The sequence below is a fragment of the Mesoplodon mirus genome, assembly GCF_964341445.2.
Source record: "Mesoplodon mirus genome assembly, chromosome: 4".
NCBI lineage: Eukaryota > Metazoa > Chordata > Mammalia > Artiodactyla > Ziphiidae > Mesoplodon > Mesoplodon mirus.
The window spans coordinates 37,377,070-37,397,296 of record NC_138979.1 but is presented as its reverse complement, the minus strand read 5'-3'; the positions used below and the strand labels follow the sequence as shown (position 1 = coordinate 37,397,296).

General features: G+C 44.7%; 1 protein-coding gene across 2 annotated transcripts in view; it reads right to left on the bottom strand.

Moving 5' to 3' along the window:
• Positions 1-20,227, bottom strand: part of CRTC3 (CREB regulated transcription coactivator 3) — a 109,770-nt gene that overhangs the window by 5,115 nt on the left and 84,428 nt on the right. For both annotated transcript variants that reach the window (XM_082616842.1, XM_082616841.1), the window contains exons 7-13: positions 18,106-18,141; positions 15,108-15,193; positions 13,373-13,422; positions 7,477-7,694; positions 4,603-4,901; positions 517-717; positions 349-429 (exon numbers count right to left, since the gene is read on the bottom strand). In XM_082616842.1, the coding sequence (XP_082472968.1) occupies positions 349-429; positions 517-717; positions 4,603-4,901; positions 7,477-7,694; positions 13,373-13,422; positions 15,108-15,193; positions 18,106-18,141 (971 nt within the window). The remainder of the gene's footprint in view (positions 1-348; positions 430-516; positions 718-4,602; positions 4,902-7,476; positions 7,695-13,372; positions 13,423-15,107; positions 15,194-18,105; positions 18,142-20,227) is intronic.

The window sequence follows — 20,227 nt, the reverse complement described above, 5'->3', positions numbered from 1 at the left end:
GGCAAAGCCCCTCCCTGGGTCTGAGTCTCCTCAACATGACAGACAGATCTGTGAGTTGCTACGGTTCCTTCCAGCATCAATGACTCTACAATTCTATGGCTAGAGTGTCATCACAAGTCTTCTACCACTTGTTCAAACAGGTTCTCTGCTGAGGCCTGACAATTAAATAAGGCAGCCAGCACCAGCCTCTAGGGCTTGGGGCGGTGCCAGGCTCTCCCAGCCGCTGAGCACACCTGAGGTCAGAGGAGTGCAGTACTGAGTCTGTTTGGTGTGGGTTCCACGCACGGAAAAGGCCTGACTGTAGCAGTTCCTGCTCCGAGGAAGAGGCAGGCCCTGGCGACCACTCACCTGCTGAGTAAAGGCTGGGCCTGGCCTCATGGACTGCTGGTCAAAGCTCACATCTGGGAAGAAGCTGGTCAAAGATGAGCCCTTCAGGAAAGAAGGAGGGGACCATTTAGCTTGGAACTTGGGGAGACCTAAGCGTTCCCTCCTCCTGGTGTTCCCCGTGGGACTCACCTGGGACGTGAGGAGCTGGAAGTCTGACTGGGGCAGCGATGGGGCTGCCTGGGGCTGCTGAGCAGCGGGCTCCTGGGCGTGGGGCTGCTGCAGCAGAGGCTGGGGGAGGTCCTGGGGCGTGGGGTAAGGAGGCGGGGGTGACACTTGGGCTTGAGCTTCTGTGGGCAGGAAGGAGAGCGGGCTTCGATCTGAGGATACCATCTGAAAAACAAAGCCACCAACTACTTAGCTTCTGAGTTTCTAGTAGTAAGTCCTTTATGATTAGGAAATGTCAAAGTGAGGAAAAACCCTGAGATTTTCCTCACCCTGATAGTCTATACTATGCTCTGAGAAGCCCAGTTCTGTATGCTTCAAAGTATATCTCAAATCTCACTTCCCCAAAAAACATTTTCCATTCAATGACAACTTCTATTGTCTTAAAAAACAAACAAAACAAAACCCAGCCAATTTAACCAGTTTCATCTCAGTTTTCTCAGTGAAAATCATGTTTGTGTTTTCACAGCCAAAACTTCTGGTTAAAAATGGAAGACTGAAAAAAGTATTTAGCTCTGCTGTCTCCCAAAACTCTCCTAAAACAACATTAAACAACCATAAACATTAATAAACAACACTAAAACGTAAACAACATGAAAGGATAAGTAACAACACGAGGACAAAGATAATGAGAAAGAAGAAAATGGCAACAAAATTTGGAAAATGAAAAGCAGATGGACAAGTAGTAGCTGGTTGAGCAGAGCTGAGAAAGCCAAATGCTAAGCTGGCAGCGGGGAAAATCAAGAGACACTCTGGTTTACATCACAGAATCCCTAAAGGGGTCTGGAACTGGGGCAGCAGGCAGCAACGGGTGAAGATGGAGCTAAACCTGGAGGAGCTCATGGGCAGCAGTTAGGTTCCAGAGCCCTTGCACGGCGGGAGACTGAGGGCTGTGCTCTGGAGAGAGTACAGCTCAGGGTCTCTGGATGGGGTGCAACACACCCTAGAAGGCGAGGCACTCCTGAAAACACAGGGCTTCTGAGAAAGCCCACTATCGCATCTTGAGTCCTCCACCTCTCTTTCCCAACTCAGCTCTCAGAGTGCTGGGATCCAGGCACATGCCAGGAGCAAGATCGGGATAGCATCCTTTGGGGATCTGACCAGGCTGGGAGAAAATCCAACTTATGACACCAGAGGTTCCCCAAGGAAATGGCTGAGCTAGATCACTCTACCATGAAGATCATATTCAACAAGCCCACCCACCTACAGAGAGCTTCCAGTCAGTTTTTGTGTGTGTGTGTCCTGTTCATAAACATGAGCACGGTGCCAAGGATCACCAGACCATGAGGAAAACATGTGAATGAAAGTCAGAGACCCAAGCAGTCAAGCTGAGAAAAGAAACTTGGAGAAGTCTATGTAGGAAGAAGTAGTCATGAAAAACAACATTATCATTATAATATTTAGAGCTATTAAAAAATCCTTATCTGTTAGAAATACATATTAAACTATTTGTAGTATGTACCTCTATATACATTTTTTTAAAGTAGGGATATGGAGGACTTCCCTGGTGGTCCAGTGGTTAAGACTCTGCACTTACAATGCAAGGGGCGTGGGTTCGATCCCTGGTCGGGGTACTTAGACTCCACGTGCCGTACGGCACAGCCAAAAAATATATACATATAAAAAAAAAGTAGGGATATGAATAAAACAAGATTATAAAAATGCTGATGATTGTTGAGGCTAGATGATGGGTATAGAGGATTCATTATATTATGTTCTCTACTTCTATGCAATTTGGAAAATTCGTATTACAAAAAATAAAAATAAAAGAAACCGGAATAAAAATGACCACTAAAAACCTCAAAGAGATCAAAGATGATATGGCGTCCATGGAATAAGTATGATGCTATAAAAAAGGAACATTCAGAGAAGAACAAAAAAATTCTTGGCAATTTAAAAGTATGAGAGCAGACATGAAAACCTCAACATAAGGGTGGAAAATAATGGTGAGAAACTCTTCCAGAAAGAAGAGAAAAAAGACAGAGAGAGAAAAGAGGAGAGAAAAAATAAGATGTTAGAGGAAAAGTACAGGACATCCAACATTCATACATTCAAGAGAAAACAGAGAAAACTGAAGAGAAGAAATCGTTGAAGAAATAATTAAGGAAAATTTCCCAGAAATGAAGGCAATGAGTTTCCAGATTGAAGAAACTCACCAAAGAGCCAGACTCACATAAAGCCACATTATCTTCAAGTTTCAGAACACTAGGGACAAAAAGAAGATTCCACAAGCCTCCCGAGGGGAAAAAAAAGGAAATTTAATTCAAAGTATTAAGAATCAGAATGGCATTGGAATTCTCAATAGCAACTCTAGAAACTAAAAGGCAATGGATTAATACCTTCAAAATTTCAAGAGAAAATTATTTAAAATTTGAATCGTATGCTTAGCCAATTATTAGTTAAATGGTGGGCAGAATGAAGACACGGTGAAGTCACACCAGGTCATATGTACTCTTTCTTATAAAGCTACTAGAGGATTCATTTTTAACTGTATTGAGAGATCTACCCAACCCTGAGAGCTTGGGATTGAATAAGTAATACATACAGAGGAAAAAGTAAGACATTTATTAACTCCCAGGAGAAAAAGATGTTCATTTTGTTATTTCATAGTAAACTATGGTTCAACTCTGATTGCATTATTATAACCATGAAAACACTAAACACTGAGTATTGCTCTAATCAAAACTATAATAAACCACATTGTGAAGATGAGGAGGGTGAGTAGGAAATATGTGGGGGAGTGGGGAGTGAGGGGATTGGGGGAGTTGAAAGAGAACTAACCCCTAATCTTCCATGGTAGGATGTCATTAGATAGTACCTAACACTAAAAATCTAGAACAAAATAAGCATGAAATAATGCTGATATACCAAAAAGAGTAGCTAGTCAAAAGTAGCCATCTCCACGCAGTGAGAAATATGGCTAGTCGGGGAGGGAGGGGAAGACAACTGTAATTTCACAACAAGCCCTTTAGAAGTATTTGACTTTTTAAATTATGTGCACGAATAACATTGATTTAAAAAAATATTTTAAAATATTAAGCAAACAAAAAATGAAAATATCTTTAAAAGGATGCTTTTTATCTCTCCTTAAAATGTAACTAGAAAGCAGGAGTAATATATAAAATCCTATAAAATAATCGTGCAAAATAGAATAAAAGGCAATCCAATAACATGAAAATAACCATTAAAAAAACCGTGAAATACCCTCTTACCCTCTCCCGAAAGGGATTACTCATATAATAAAGATCCCGTAGCTACTAATTGGTAAAGAGTGACTAATAACTGGACCTGCTAACTCCTTCTGCTGTGCTCTGTCAACTCTTTCTTGCTAAATCATTACTCATTTATAGTGAAGTGGTGAGTAAGTGATGTTATAATGTATCTAGGGAGTGACCAACAGGTTAAAAACATATTCATGATGGTAGTAAGAGCCACCCTAAGAACTTAGAATAGAAACAAAGTCAACAAGTCAAAATATGACCTTCCCACCCTAAATTTCTGTAACAGGCTTGTGACTTCAAAATGTGCCTCTTTCTAAACAGATTTATTTGGGTCCTTTTACAGAGATATGATCCTATTGTACTTAGTATTTCATCAACAATAGAAGTATTGTTGATGAAATCTGTTGTTGTAATTAGGGAAGAGGTCTAATCCAATATCAAAGCTTCAGGAAGGTATTTAAATGTCTTCCTTGGCTTTCCTCTGTGGCTCAAAGTGCTCATAGAGTCAATTATTGATTTTCCATACCAAATTTAAAATCCCAACCTGGCTTCCCTCAGCTATTTCACACATGCCTGGATTGAGCCCTCTATACCCAACCCTTTCCTCCAGCTCCAACTTCACCAGAGTGCTGCAAACTGTTCAGCGTTTGCTTAAAGAGCAATCAACACAACAAATCTGCTGTTGGAAAATCATTAGTGCATTCTGAATCATTTGATTTCGCACAGAAGTGAGAACTGACTGCATTTCAGACCTCACCAGACAGTGCTCGGTGTGAGGACCTAATCCAATTCCTAACTGCTTCAGTCTGTTTCGCTGTTCATTTGCTTTTACCTGCGAGGCAGGATACGGCTTCAGTGGGCTGGTTGAAGAGAGCTGTCTGCTGAAACTTTGATGTGCTTCGGGGCCAGGAGAAAGCGTGAGAGGGCTGATGGGAGGCTGCCTACGCCGAGAGGGGCCGCTCAGGTTTGTGGTGGAAAGAGACGGGTTGCTAAGGGAGAAGAGACGGAGCGAAGAGTGAAGCGCAGAGGCCTTGGGAGTAGATGCCTGTGGGTGGCTGTTGAGGGAAGAGGAAAGCGCTGTCTTATTGAGCGTGGCCTGGATGGAGGGGTTGCTTCGAGAACTCTGCAGACCTAGAAGACAACACATTCACAAGTTACTTGTCATAATTTCAGACCAGATCTTCTGTTTTCCAAAGATTAAAGAAAACTCAACTTCCTACTACTTGTATTTGATGATGATTCTGTATGAGAAGGAGCTCTGGGCAACTCTCCTACTGAAAATGGTACCAACAGCAAAGAAAAGGTACACTCAGACTGAGAGGGACGATGCCATCAAGATGAGAATGGCTTTTTTTCAAGAAGGAGACTGTGTAAACCACACTGGGAGAGCAGGACTAGGTAAGCGGGGTGGGGGCAGCAGAGGCGAATATTCAGTGTACTCTGTTCCCACCCAAGGAACAGACCCCAGGGCTGGACAACCAATTCCGCGCAGGGCCCCTGGAAGCCTCTGTCCCAGGCGCACAGCCAGGAAGGACCCTCAGCTGCCTTCACTGAGACTCGTGGCTCTCGGGGAGCTGCCTCACTGGGCCCGGCCCTTTAAACACCCTGAGCACAGCAGCTAAGGGACACTCTCCCATGTCTCCTGCCCCAGGGCTCCTTTCTCTTTGTTTTTCTGGCTCCTGAGAAGTTGTTATCACGGTCTACTCCAATTCAGGGAAAAGGAAGCTTTTGTTGGTGCTTTGTTTTATCTGAAGGAGAGGGGTGTGAATTTTAGCAAGAGAAAGAGAGTTTGGGAAAGGCATTTCCATGACGCATGCTGCAAGGGCACAAGCTCCACGAGGCCAGGGACCCTGTCCTATGCCCTGCTGACTCTTTGGCACCTGGCCTGGAGCCTGACAGAGTGGCTTCACTCCATAAATGAATGCTGCTGCTGCTGCTGTGGTGCATCTCAGCGGGCGACCCCCATTTTTCAGAGCTCGGCCCACTATTCCTGTACCAGCAGCTGGGGTGAGCAGAACTGTGTGTTGTTTCATGTCGATAAAAAGTTAAGTATTAGATTAAAATTATGGAAATGAAGAAATGACAAAATAAAGCATTTTCAGCTGGCAAGTGATTTTTAAAAGGTAGGAACAATGTCTCTTCGACCGCTCAACTCCCCATGGAAAGGTCAGAGATGGAGCTGGCTCAGATAAGAATTAAAATTAGAGCTAAAGATATGAATTTAGACTTTTTAAAAACCCACCCATTCAGAAAGAAAGCACACACATCTTAAAAAATGTATGTGCAACCTTGCGTACCATGAATCTTTAAGGAGTGCATAGAAACTATAAAAACTTAAGCGCAAAGGCTGTACTGGAGAATGCCAGCTTCCCCAAAACCCAAGGGAGCTAAGTGCCAATGCTGCTTTACTCATGTGACCTTGGATGTCCTTGTTCAGAGCCTTCACCAAGGTCACATAAGTAAAGCAGCAATATAATAAAATGACCCCAAAGACCCCAAAATAAAGATGGTCTCTGGGGCTTCCCTGGTGGCGCAGTGGTTAAGAATACACCTGTCATTGCAGGGGACACGGGTTCGAGCCCTGGGCCTGGAAGATCCCACATGTGATGGAGCAGCTAAGCCCGTGCGCCACAACTACTGAGCCTGCGCTCTAGAGCCCGTGAGCCACAACTACTGAAGCCTGTGCACCTACAGCCCGTGCTCCACAAGAGAAGCCACCGCAATGAGAAGCCCACACACCGCAGAGAAGAGTAGCCCCCGCTCGCCACAACTAGAGGAAAACCCACGTGCGGCAATGAAGACCCAAATGCAGCCAAAAAAACAACAAAAAAAGATGGTCTCTGAAATCAATTCTTCAAACCTAAAATTATGTAGCACAATGGCAGCATTGCTGTAATCATCAGAGAATCTTCCAGGTAACCACACTGACAGACCATAACTGAGGATCCTTTCTAAAGGACATGGTCTACACCATCATTCCCAGACCCCTTACGGCCAGGGCTGTAATACCTGTCCTAGACATTGACAAGAGTGTCCGTCAGGGTTCAAACAAAAGTAGTCATGTTTCAACGTGTGGTCTGAGCTGCAGGCACTCAAACTCATACAGTAACAGCCAAGTCACATTATGGGTAGCTTTTTAGTACAGCTAGATGCTACATCTTTAAGCACTTCTGAAAATCTGAACCAAGAGTTTTGAACTGTGGTAGATTTCTATTTAATATACATATCTATTAAGTATAAACATTTTCCTTGTATCCACTGTAAATTTTCTAAAATTCAAGATATTCTCTTTTGAAATCCAATGGGAAGTTGGAGGGATCTAGAGAGATATTTGTAATGATTAAAGATCATCATATGTTGATAAGAGCTACAAACATTGTTCAGCTAACACAGAATAGAATGGACACTTATTCCTTGACTCTCAAATCTTATTCTCCAAGTCCCTGGGACACACGGGCTGGTGAAGACAATAAAGAATGAGGTTTCACAGAGCTCTCCAGAGCTCATCAAATCCAGCAGAAATAGAACCACCAAAGTGAAATGTCAGCAGGGTTGAGAGCTACAAGAGCTAGTGAGTTATTATCTCTAACTCAGATGCAGTCATTCTCATTCTATGATTTACTAACATGCCACCTGGCCAGGTACCACCTACGGTTAAGCCACCAGGGGACACAGACAAGGTCCTTATGGAGTGGGGAATACTTACCAGAAGAGTTTCTTATGCCCAGGTGAGTCATGGCAGCGGGAAGGTTGCCCACACTGTTCCCCACACTCATACTACCAAAGAGGTGGTCACTGGTGTCCAGGGAGGCGGGCAGGGGTGCTGAGTAGTGGAGGTTGGTTAGATCTGGCAGTGACCCCCCAGTGTTCAGGGTTCCCAGAAAGGGTGAGAGGCCCATGTTTTGACCACTGTGTGGAAAAGCGCTGAGAAAAGAAAGATAAGTATTACTTTCTGAAATGCATTCCGCTGCTCGGGGGAATAGGACATGTATGATACTTTTCCTTGTTCAATAAAAGCAGTTGGTACCAAAGATCTAAGTCCTCGTGTAGACTCTGCCTCTTCCTTGTTCTGAAAACGTGCATCCTTGGCTTAACCTCTCTGAAGTGCAATTTGCTTACCTGGCATGTTGGACTAAGGATGCCCACCTTACAGGAATATTTTCCGAGATAAGAGCAGATTATTGATGCAAAAGTACTTTGAAAATTATAAAGCACTATATACAATGTGAGGCACTGCTTTGTATTAATTCAGTTCCTTTTGCTACAATGCTAAATTATCTTTCCTACCAAAAAAGTATCTCTGTATCAACCAGGTGCCTTCCAAGATATATTTTTTCAATTACAGTTTTCATAAACTTTAAAGTGAGAAAGAGATGTGACCATTCCTTTGTCAGAATCTGTTGGGTGGTCACTCTGTGCCCAGGCACTGGGCTAAGTGCTGGAGGTGGGATGATGAATGAGCAGGGTGTGTGCAGGCCTGGAGCAAGAGTACAAACGGAGGCCTAGTACACCGTCTAGTTTAAATTTTTTAAAGTTATAAATCCAATCAATAAATCTTTAAATGAGTTATGTTCTATGTTTCTGTCTTGACAAATTGTACCTTTGTAATAGCCTGGAAGGCCAGATTCGAGTTTAGATTTCTCCGACTCCTTGGAGCTCCACACTAGAACGTGCAGAGAGGCAGCCCCGACCCTCAGTCCACGCCACCGTCTCTCCCCCAGCCCTGTTCTGCACCACAGGGCACGCTTATGGATATCCCAGCCTAGGGGCCAGCTCTGGCCAAGCTCCGCATCCCCTGTGGCTCCTTGGACTCCTTACTCCACGGGAGCAGAGACCTCTGAAATGTGGGCCCAGGGAGGGGCTGTGTGGCCCCGGGCTGAGGGGGCACTGCTCTTAGAGCTCACGGGCAGGCCGGAGACAGACCGGTAAGGCAAGCGATTGCAGTACGGCAGGAAGCTCGCTGGGCCAGGTCTGATACAAATGACGCTGGGAACGCAGAAGCGAGAGTTGGGGCTGTGAGGATGGGCGGGGAAGGGAAGCCCTGACCAAGCACATGACGTTGCGCACATGAAACTGCAAGCAGTGCGGCGTGGCCAAGGCGTCGGGGCAGAGTGGGGAACAGGGGACAGGAGATGAGGTGGGGGAGGCAGGTAAGGGAGAAAACAAGGGCACGGTGACATGATGCTCTGAAGAGTCTGGGTCAGGGATGGCAGGAGACAGGGAGCCCAGGATTAAGCTGGAGCATCAGAATCACAGTTTAGAAATGTCACTGTGGTTGCAGCGTGGAGGATGGCTTAAGGGGGCAGAAAGAGAGGCGCGGGGAGCCAGTCAGAAGCGCCTGTGTGGTTCAGGTCTGATCTAGGAAGAGAACAGAGAGGCTGAAGAGGAGGAGAATGGTTGGAGGAAGTGCCGTTAGCCAGGAATGGGGCACGGGGAGAGATTATGAATTCGATTGAGGACACCAGACTCAATACAGCGCACACCAGCAGAGCGCCTCCCGGGGCCAGCCACTGGCATCAGTGCCTCAAGAGACTCGGACAGAGCAGAGAGAAAGAGCCATAAAGAAAACAACCTGCAACAGAATACCATTTCGTAGTGCAGTAAGTCCCCTATATACGAACGAGTTCCATCCTGAGAGCACGTTCATAAGTCCAATTTGTTTTTAAGTCCAACAAAGTTAGCCTAGGTACCCAACTACCACAACTGGCTATATACCACTGCTTTTACGCTTGCTTCCGGACATGCTGGGCTTGAAATAAAGACACTGTAGTACTGTACTCTATCCAGTGCTGTAAAGAACACAAAAGCACAACCACTTGTAGAGGACGCACGCACGTGACCATGTACACCAGACACGTGAACTAACTTACGTGATTGGACACGTGAACGCACGTTCACATCTTTGAGAGTCTGCAACTTGAAGGTTCATGTGCAGGGGACTTACTGTACAGTGACAGAACCTGATGGTATAAGGTATGGAGGGAATGACCAGCAGGCTGGAGGGGGCCTCCTGGAGGACATCTGAACTGAGTTGGAAGGCTCGAGAATTCAGATGCTCAAAACAGGGAAATCATTTCAGGTAGAGTTCCCAGCACAGGCAAAGCAGAGAGGCACGTGATTATATTGTGTGCCCTAGGAACTTAGCTGCCACAGGAAGGTCAAGTTTAGGAGGGGTGGATATGATGGGAGATGGGCCTGGAGGAGGAGGGAGAAAGCACATGAGGCTTAAACTGACGCGTTGATGACAAGAAGCCAGTGGAAGGTTGAGAGCAGGGAAAAGACATCATCATTCTTAGGACAGACTTGGGGGAGGAGGACAGGGTGTGAGGAGCAGAGCCTGGAGGCAGAGAGGTGAGTTATGCTGCTGCTGAAAAGTCAGACAAGACACAATGAGAGCATGGAGGTGGAGAGACAGGGAGGGGTTCTGGAGATATTTAAGGAAGTACTCAAGGATGACTCCCGATTTTCTGCCATGGGGACCAGTGGAACCACCCCTACCAGGACAGGGAACACGGAGGCACACCAGTAGACTGGGGATAAGGGTAGGTGGTGGGGTCAGACAACGAATTCTGTTTTAGACACTGAGTTTCTGTAATACGGGAGGACCTGTCATGGGATGTCTCCTGAGGACAGCTCCATCGGAACAGTGTGGTCCGTGGAAGCCCGGCCACAGTGGGTTGAGGAATAGACAAGCAGTGAGGGGGGCCTCGAGAGTAAATACTCTTTCAGAAAGTGTGGCTGAGAATTCTGGAAATGAGAAGGAAGTAACTAAAAGGGAATGCAGGGTCACGGAGGGACTTTTTAGTGCAGAATCCTTAAGTATATTTAAACACAGAGAGAAAACCTTGTAGAGAGGGAAAGGCTGAAAACATAGAAGAGGGAAGGATAAGCAGGAGAGAGAGGCCTCAGGAAGGGTCAAGGACATGGGTGAGGCTATCAGTCTTGAACAGAGGGACACCTGTATCCCTAAGACTAGAAACAAAAATGGATGGCGAGGGGGGAAGTAGGGGCAGGAGGGAAGCTGAGCATTCATTCCTGATGGTCTCTCTTTTCTTAGTAAAAGTAGGACTGGGATAACTATGGAGGCTTGAAAAGAAATGGGGAAGCAGGAAAGGTGTCCGATTTGATGGATGAGGAAGAAGGATGATTTTGGTTGTAGAAAAACTGAATGTGATACTTTGTCTCTCGGATGGCTGGTTGCAGTGTTAAGGCCAAGGACTAGGAAATAAACTTGAGAACCCAGAGCTGCTTGCTTATGAGGGCAGATGGGCTCTCTGACTGAGAGAAGAAAGCTCCATGGGTGCTTAGGTCGGAATGAAGGCAGAAGGAGGCGGGGGGAAGGCTGAACAGCGTCTGGCGGCACAGAGCAAGGATGGAGAAGGTAACTGTGACAAACATGACCCAGGTCGTCAGTGACATTCAAAGCAATTTCTCTCCAATTGAGAGGAATACAAGTTGTAACTTCCCAAATATAGTTGTGACCTGCTGGAGTCATCTCTTGGATCTGATATAAGGCAGATTATGTTCTCCCTCATTCAAACCCCTCTGATGATCCTGACCTTACTCTGAGTCAGGTTACACCAGCCTCCATACTCTGCAGGCACGCTCCCGCCTCACTCAGGGTCTTGCTGCTCCCTCTGCCCTCCCCTCCCCTTCATCCAGGTTCTGGTGACATATCATTTGATCCCAGACACCCATCATTGCCTCTCTCCTTACTGTGCTTTTTCTTCACTGCATTTACCAACACAGGGCATATATTTATTTGCTTAATTGTTTTTGCCTATTTCGCTCCACTAGAGCATTAGCTCCTTGAAAGCAGAGACGTGATCTGTTTTGTTCACTGCTCTACCCCAGTGCCTAGAATTAGGGGGTCAATCAATACCTGAATGAATAGGAGTCACTGAATAGAACTCTATCTCTAACGTAAGAACAAGAAAGCAACTTTCCTTATCTAAGAAACAGCTCCTTCAAGATTCTCGGGGGTGGGGGACAAGGGCTTTAAAGTACCGTAGCCCCCTTCTGAAATGTAGGCCTTAGGGGCCTCCATCACTCACTTGTCTGAGGATTGAGCCAAAATGAGCTCTTGAGAAGAATCTCAGCCCTATCTGTGGGGACATCCTACACCTCTAGGGGTGCTGGTCTTCTCTCCAGGCATGTGTCCTGGCTGGCTTTTTGAATTTCCGATCATCTCGGCTCAGCGGGCTGTTAATTACATGCGTTTGTATTTAACTAGCCAAAAAGAATGCCTGCACTCCAGCTACTGAGTATGGAGTGCCCTGAACTCACTGCAGTTAGATACCCAGAGAAGGCTTTACTGGGGGGAATGATAAATAGGACGGCCTGATGTAGATTTAGTTTCTCTGCAGACCCTCTGAAATGCGTGCTTGCACTCAGCTAGATCAGGCAAGGGTCCTGATTTCAAACCACATGATCTTGGCCCCGGAAAGAGCTGCTGCTTCTGAGCGGGTTTTGGTTCCAAGCCCGTGGGGCAGCCCTGAGGGATGCTGTGGTCAACAGCCCCAGGTGGCCCCCCCCGGTGCTCTCGGGACACCGCTGTGCGTCCCAAGGGCTCAGTCCTCTCTGCGAAGACCTGAGCGAGAGTCGCCCAGCGTCTGTGTCACTCAAGTGATGGCACTGATGGGCTCTGTCTTCGCGTCTTCACGGTGTCTGTCAACGTGTGGGCTTCCTTAACTGTCGTCTCCATGTTCTTCCTTGGTCCCAATTTCCTCAAGAACGTCTTAATCTTTTAGTACTACATATATATATATATATATATATATATATATATATATTTTTTTTTTTTTTTTGCGGTACACGGGCCTCTCACTGTTGTGGACTCTCCCGTTGTGGAGCACAGGCTCCGGACGCGCAAGCTCAGCGGCCATGGCTCACGGGCCCAGCCGCTCCGCGGCATGTGGGATCTTCCCGGACCGGGGCACGAACCCGCGTCCCCTGCATCGGCAGGCGGACTCTCAACCACTGCGCCACCAGGGAAGCCCAAGTACTACATATATTTTTGAAAGCTGTCTCAAATCTTTCAGGGAGTAAAGTTGTATACTCCTAAATACGTTAATTAATTGTTCCATAGAAATTCTTTTTATATTGCAAATTTTCCTATTTATGCATCTTGCATTAATTAAAAAAAATTGTGGTAAAACATATATAACATAAAATTTATCCCTTTTAAGTGTACGGTTCTGTGGCATTCAGTATATTCGTACAAACTCTCCAAGTTAACTTCTGTGTCAGCAAGTTGCCAGGGGCCCACAGCTGCCAAAGGTGCGAGGCTGGTGGGCCCCTCTCAATGCGGACACGCTTCTGCTTCTACCCATGGAGTTGTGTGTTTACTGAGAGTCAGCTGTGTTATTCTCTAATATATTTATGGTGGTTTTATTTGTTATTGCAATTATGTAATATAATTACTTTAAATGAAATATGAGTACCAAAAGGGAGCTGTTGTTTTTGTGAAAATTCAGTTGACTTTCAACTTATGTATAACAAGTGAAATTTCTCAAGAGTTCTCTGATGAAACAGTAAGACTATCCTTTTGGGAAAACCTTCAGGATGCCCTCTGAGCCAAGAACTGAAAGAACATTGCTTACCTGCCACCTCTGACATCACAGGATCGAGGGCGCCCTGACAGGGACTGGATCTGGGGAGAGACACAGAAAGCTGGGCTTACTCACTGTCAAGCCAAATTCAAGTTTTTAAAAAGTGTCTTTGCAGGTATCTTGGGACTCTAGTCAGTGCAAATGAGAGTCAGCACATATAAACAGCATCCCCACAAAGCAGCCATTTAAGCTTTGACTAGACTTTTCCAGGCATAACGGAGGCATAATATTAACAAATTTTCTTAATTTGATGCTTTATTAATTTATCTTCTAGATGAATATTATTTTCTTATAAAAGGCCAATATTTTTCATACAGAGCTCTTAAATAAACATTCATTTTCCAGTTGGCCTGAGAGGAAAAGAAAAGAGAAAAATAAAACAGGGTGAAGAAAGAGGAAATTAATGTCAGTAGAAAAAAAATATTTCAACTAGAATCTAAATTCCAGGATGGGGGGGATTTTCATTTTGTTTATTACTGTATCCCTGCACCCAGGATGCCTGGCAACAGGTGCCATATATATATATATAAAATGAATGAACCTATTAACTCAACTCTTCGCCCAGAAATGATTTATGGAGAACTGCAAATCCATAAGAACTAAGAGAGATGAGGGGAATTCCCTGGCGGTCCAGTGGACAGGACTCGGCGCTTTCACTACCATGGTCCTGGGTTCAACCCCTGGTCAGGGAACTAAGATCCTGCAAGCCGTGTGGTATGGCAAAAAAAGAACTAAAAGAGGAGACGAACACCTCTTCCCAGAGAGAGCACGTCTTCCCTGGTACTTGGGGAAGAGTGGATGCCACTGCCCCCTTCGTGGGGAAGATACAGTTGTCCTCTGATAAAAGCGTCCAAAACCACCTGGGCCTCCATAGCCAAAGACAGTGGGCTGCTTCTCCTATGTTTAAGTATGTGAATTTTAAATCTCTTTTTTTCCCCAAAAGACTAAACATCAAAACATCTTGCTTTTACAAAAGACCATTCAAGCCCACCCTAATGCTCATGATGACTTTGGTAGACTTGGCAGAAGAAACTGGAACTGACTAAAGGAAGCCTGAACAGGTGGTGATGGTCAAGCACGAGACAATACAAGCAACTGCAACAGCACATCTCAGGGCCAGGGCAGACACACTGTTTTCTTTCAAAGGCAACAGCTTCTCTATGGGAAGAAAGGCCAACTCAGGTACTGCTGGGACCTCCCTCTCTTTCACAGCAGGTGAGTTTACAGAGGGAGCCATAGTGGAGACAGGGACAAGTACTCGAAGGCTCTTAGGAACCATTTAACAGAGGACTTCCCTTCTGACTTCTGGAGGATTTGGGTCAAATCGCCTTGATTAAAGAAAGTAGTATCTGGTAAACCAGCAATTCTGGACAGAAACTGGTGACTGGCAGGCGGTGTTGGCTACAAAACAGAAAATTCTGCCTGTGACTTGTAACCAGGTTTCAGTGCTTCTTGTAATACAAATGAGATGTGAGGGACCGACAGGTTTTTCTGAATGAGTAAGTTCAGAAAATTAGGAAGGCAAGAGATCGCTGTACTAATTCATCAACACAACGATGATAATTTTTATTTGAACCATCATTCCCTAGTACATTCTTCCTATCTCTGTCCCCAGACATCCGCTCTGCCTTTTTTCCCAATTCCTCTTGTTTTCTCCTCAGCAGAATTTGACGATGACCTCTGAAGTACAAATATTCAGTGACAACAAACATAGCTGTCCACCCACCTCCTTGGTCTCCCACAGCTGTTTTGGCAGTGGCTTGGGAACGTTTAGCAGATTCTCTTCCTTCAGTGGGCTGGGGAAAGACACAACTAAAGGGGAGAAGAAACACATTCACTATGTTAGAAGGAAGCCATCCCACCTTTGGCCAAACCAATTATCTTTGTAAAAATGATGGATTTAACACATATTTATTGACTGTCTACTAGGGAAGGTGTTTTGAGCGTTACTATGGGTGTGGCATAGGTGAGTAAGACATGGATTCAGCCCTTGAGGACTTTATATTCTAGTCAGGGGAAAGGACAAAATGTGAATACCCATGTCTGGAAGGAGAAGCTGGGGGGAGGCCCACAAGAGCGAAGGCTCAGTGTTGCTCAAGGGTAGACCAGGAAGAGCCCACGCCGGCCTCTGGGGCTTGGCACCGAGGCGAGTCCTTTAGGGACACAGGAAATGAACATCCCCAGAGAGGGAGAAATAAGGACAAAGGCCTAGAGAGAGAGGAAGTGGTGGATGACTACTGAGCAGAGCTGCTCTTTTCAACTGGAGTGTAGGGAAAGTAAAGGAGAAGGGTAGGAAGGTCGAGGCGAGATCAGGAAGGGCCCTGCAAACTTGGCGAGGAGAGGATGGAAGGAAAGGGATGAGGAGAGACCCACAAAAGTCCAGGAGAGAGGAAATGAGGAAGATAACAAAGAGAGAAGAATATTACATGGAAGACATGGTGGCAGTAAAGCTACCTGGTCATAGGCTGGGACTGGGGGATAAAGAGGAATTGAGAACCCAGAGGACTGAGGCTGGGCAGCTGAAGGGCCCTCTCCTGGCTCTTAAAGGCTGTAGAACAGCCTGGCTTTGTATCAAGGGACCAATCCAGGGCTTTCTGCTTCAACATTCTGCCAGGTAAAAGAGGAGTGCTGAGCCATTAAAAAGGGAAAACTTGTTCTCAGAGAGAGACAAGAAGACAAAGGGCCAACGCTCAGGAATTAAGGGATCTGATGTTAGGAAGGGGATTCATTAGAGAGACGGGGGACGCTCAGAACTAAGAATGCTGTTAGGTTCTGGCGACCATGTAAGCTCCAGGGTGACTGTCATGACTGTCCTGTCTTAGCCTCACACAGGATGACAGACCCCAGAGAGAAGCCACTTCAAACAGACTGAAGTTTCAGAGTAAATTCTGAGAATGAGGCAATGCTCTTTACAGGTGACCTACTCAGCACCATCACAACAGCAGTCATTTCTGCTCAAATATTCCAGGCTTTATCAATGATCCCAGGTGTGTCTTAATCCTGATAGTCAAACCACTCTCTTTAGAAAAGCTTATTTTGTCAACCTTCTTGTTTTCTTCCTTTTCTTGGCTTCCTTGTTAACTTGTCTAACTGTCAATGTAAACTGCTTCAGAAATGTAAGTTCCATGATGGCAGGGCCTTTATTTTATGCACTGGTGGGCAGTGCTTAAAATAGTACCTGGTAAACACTGGCCCTACAGCCCTCTCTCAACAAACTGGAGGACAGGAATAATAGGTTTGAGAGCCTTTATAAAGCCATACAATGACTCAAGAATTAAAATTTTTTTCTGTAATGTACCGCTAGATGATAGGAAAAGTTTCAAGGGCTGAGTGAGGTAGCTTCATGACTCAAGGCTACTTCTGGTAAGAGTTTGGTCACAGGAGTATGGCTGGAGTGTATTCCAGCACCGTAAAGGGGATTGTTTCCTTAGAGTAGTTCATTGTTTTTAGTCTCTTCATATCCAAGATTGGTTGGGAATTCTTCAGAGAAGTTATTGGGGGAATGCAAACAACCTTGAAGCCATTTCTTTATCTCTGTCCTAGTGGATTAGATATTTATTGCTGTTTCAACTTTTCATGGTTTTACTCATGGCCTAAAATGGCTTGCCCAGAAACGAGTATATAAGATGATGAAAGAGAACTGTGCCTCTGGCGCAAGATGCTCCTCATTTATCATATTCCCCACGAGTCCTGACCGCTGCGATACATAAACCTAATTTAGTTGTTCACTTCTAGTTTATGAAAATTAAATTCCAGATTATAAAATTTTAGGGAAAAGAAAACAGTGCCTGGTACTGAATGAATAAATGAACTGTGTCAGACCTTCATTTGTCAATGGCTTCGAGAGTCATTTAGTAGATCTCCAACATTACTTTTTTTTTAAAATTTATTTAATTTATTTATTTTTGGCTGCATTGGGTCTTCGTTGCTGCACGTGGGCTTTCTCTAGCTGCGGCGAGCAGGGGCTACTCTTTGTTGCGGTGCATGGGCTTCTCGTTGCAGTGGCCTCTCTCATTGCGCAGCACGGGCTCTAGGCACGCGGGCTTCAGTAGTTGTGGCACGTGGGCTCAGTAGTTGTGGCTCATGGGCTCTAGAGCGCAGGGTCAGTAGTTGTGGCGCACAGGCTTAGTTGCTCCGCGGCATGTGGGATCTTCCCGGACCAGGGCTTGAACCCGTGTCCCCTGCATTGGCAGGCGGATTCCCAACTACTGCGCCACCAGGGAAGCCCTCCAACATTACTTTAATCAGCTTTATGAAACTCATTATCTTCTGCAAGATTTGCAATTTCATTCTGCAATCAGTTTGCATTTTCCTCACATTATTTATATCTGTCAATTACTGACTCACAAAACTTTCTAAACAGGCAGAGAAAGACAGCTGAGGAAGGAAGGATATTGGAACAACTAATGGCTTAAGTGACCAATTTATTAATATTTTCATGTGATTACAACTTCTGCTTCCCTGCACAACCTTGTGACTGTGGGACTGTGGGACTGAGATGATGAGGAGCCTTGTAATCTAACCACATATTTCCTTTCTCGTGGCCTTGATCATGGCTAGCCTTAATTTTATAGAGCATCTCAGAAAAGTAAACCAATCAGCAGTTGTCAGCATTTTGGGAAGTCCTAAAAACACGAGTATTAACTAGTTCAGATGTTGAATGAAGGTTATGAATACTAAAGTCAGTATCCCACTCAGCACAGGTAGGTGAAATCAATTCATACCTTCCCCATGTACGTCGTTCTCACCATCACAGAAACCTAGTGGGAAAGAAAAAAAAACACTTTTATGTGGTGCTTTCACCTTTATTTATTCATGAATAAGTAAGTCTTTCTGATTCAAAATAGAATTTCGAAAATTCCAAGGCAATTTCAGTACACTGATGGTCAAATCAGTGTACATTAACATTTATAATAAAATTAAAATAGATATGGCTAATTTAAGTCTAAAGTTGGTGCCTCTCTACTTTTCTTTAAAATTATCTCCATCTTAAAATTTTTTACTGCCTCTGTCCTGAAAGAAGAACAATTTACAAAGTCTGAGAACCTCTAACCAAATCACAAAGAAAAGAAGTATATAGATCGAAACTCTCTTCCAAATGCTTTATTGTGCGGGGAAGGGGAGGTAACTAAAAAAGTCTACATCACTGTTTCACACTCACCATGCGTGTCTAGAGAAACAAACTGGAAGTTCCATGCTGTGTACTGTTATTTATATTTCTTGCAAACAGTCATTTTAAAAAGAAACTTGGGACTTCCCTGGTGGTCCAGTGGTTAAGAATCCACCTTCCAATGCAGGGGATGCGGGTTTGATCCCTGGTCGGGGAACTAAGATCCCACATGCTGTGGGGCAGCTAAGCCCGAGCGCCGCAGCTACCGTGCACGGGAGCCAGAACTAGAGACTGCGTGCTGCAAACTACAGGGCCCATGTGTTCTGAAGCCCGTGCGTCACAACGAAGACCCCGCATGCCGCAACTAAGACACCCCAACGCAGCCAAAAAATAAATAAATAAATAAATAAATAAATAAATAAATTAAAATTTTTAAAAAAGAAACTTATCTGGAGTCTCAGTCAATTTAAATAGTATATATGATAGCTATTCACAAAGTTTTAAAAATTTGACTTGTAAGGAATTCTGATCCATAAAATATATTGCAGATGACAAGTAGAGTATATCCTATTGCTCTAAGCTAAAACCAAAGAATTGTGCCAAGAATGTAATACATTAGCATTCTCTGTGGAGCAATCAAATATACCATATGAGTTTTCAGTTAAGATCAGGACAAATTTTTAAGTTTTAAGCCTTTAAATATAACTTACTTAAGGTTTAAATATGTTTCTGAATAAGCTTAACCTATAAGTTAACCTGATTAGTCTATAAAACTTAAGCCAAATGTCTAATAACCATACACTGAACATAATTAAGTTCCTGCACTGACTGCTAGGTGTGGCCAGATGATACAGTGTAGGTGAGAAGATAGAACACGGAAGCAAATTCTGTAACACAGGCAGAAGATATAAAATTTTAGTGGCGCCCTGGGGCTGGGCAATACTGAGAATCCCCAGAAGCACTAAAATTAAAAATTAAGAACACTCATAAAGACAGCATTTCTCTCAGGCCCACAGAACAGAATCCAAGTTAGTGATTTAAAACTCTGTTTAGTGCACATAAAGACTATTTGGGTAAGCTTGCTAAAATGCAAGTTCATGGGACCAAACTGCAGAGATTTTGGTTCAGAAGCTGTGAGAATGGGCCAGGGAATCTACATTTTTAACAACCAGCTCAGAGGACTTTACTGCAGATGGTCTCTCAGAGAGACCTGGACTAGGCTGTAGCTTAGTCATGATCTAACACGCCTACTGAAGACAGGCAGTGTGAACAGAACACTAGGAGACAGGTGCGGATAGACGAAAGGTGTGGCTCTACAATCAGCACATCAGAAGGAGGGGGAGAAGCTTCTGATTCCTAGTTTGGCTTCCCTGGGACCCTCATATTGGTAACTTGACCATTCAGATCACTTAAAAAGTGACAATTCTATTACAGATAAAAAATGAAGTTTGACACGGCAATCTGGTATAGTATGTTGAAGCATCTCTTTATCATTAAGGCACCAATCACTCTGGGTTTAATAAATAAGGCCAGTTTTCCATTTAAGTAGTAAGTCTGATCTGTCCCTGGAACAGACTCAACTGATGGCTACCTTGTGGAACTGCCTGAGTGGGGAGCAGACACCCCACATAATATCCTCTCAGACTGGGACAGAAAGAAAGCCTCGTGGAGGAGGTGGCACCTGAGTTAGTCAGGGAAGGACAATGACGGGGATGATAGTAACAAGAGCCACTGTG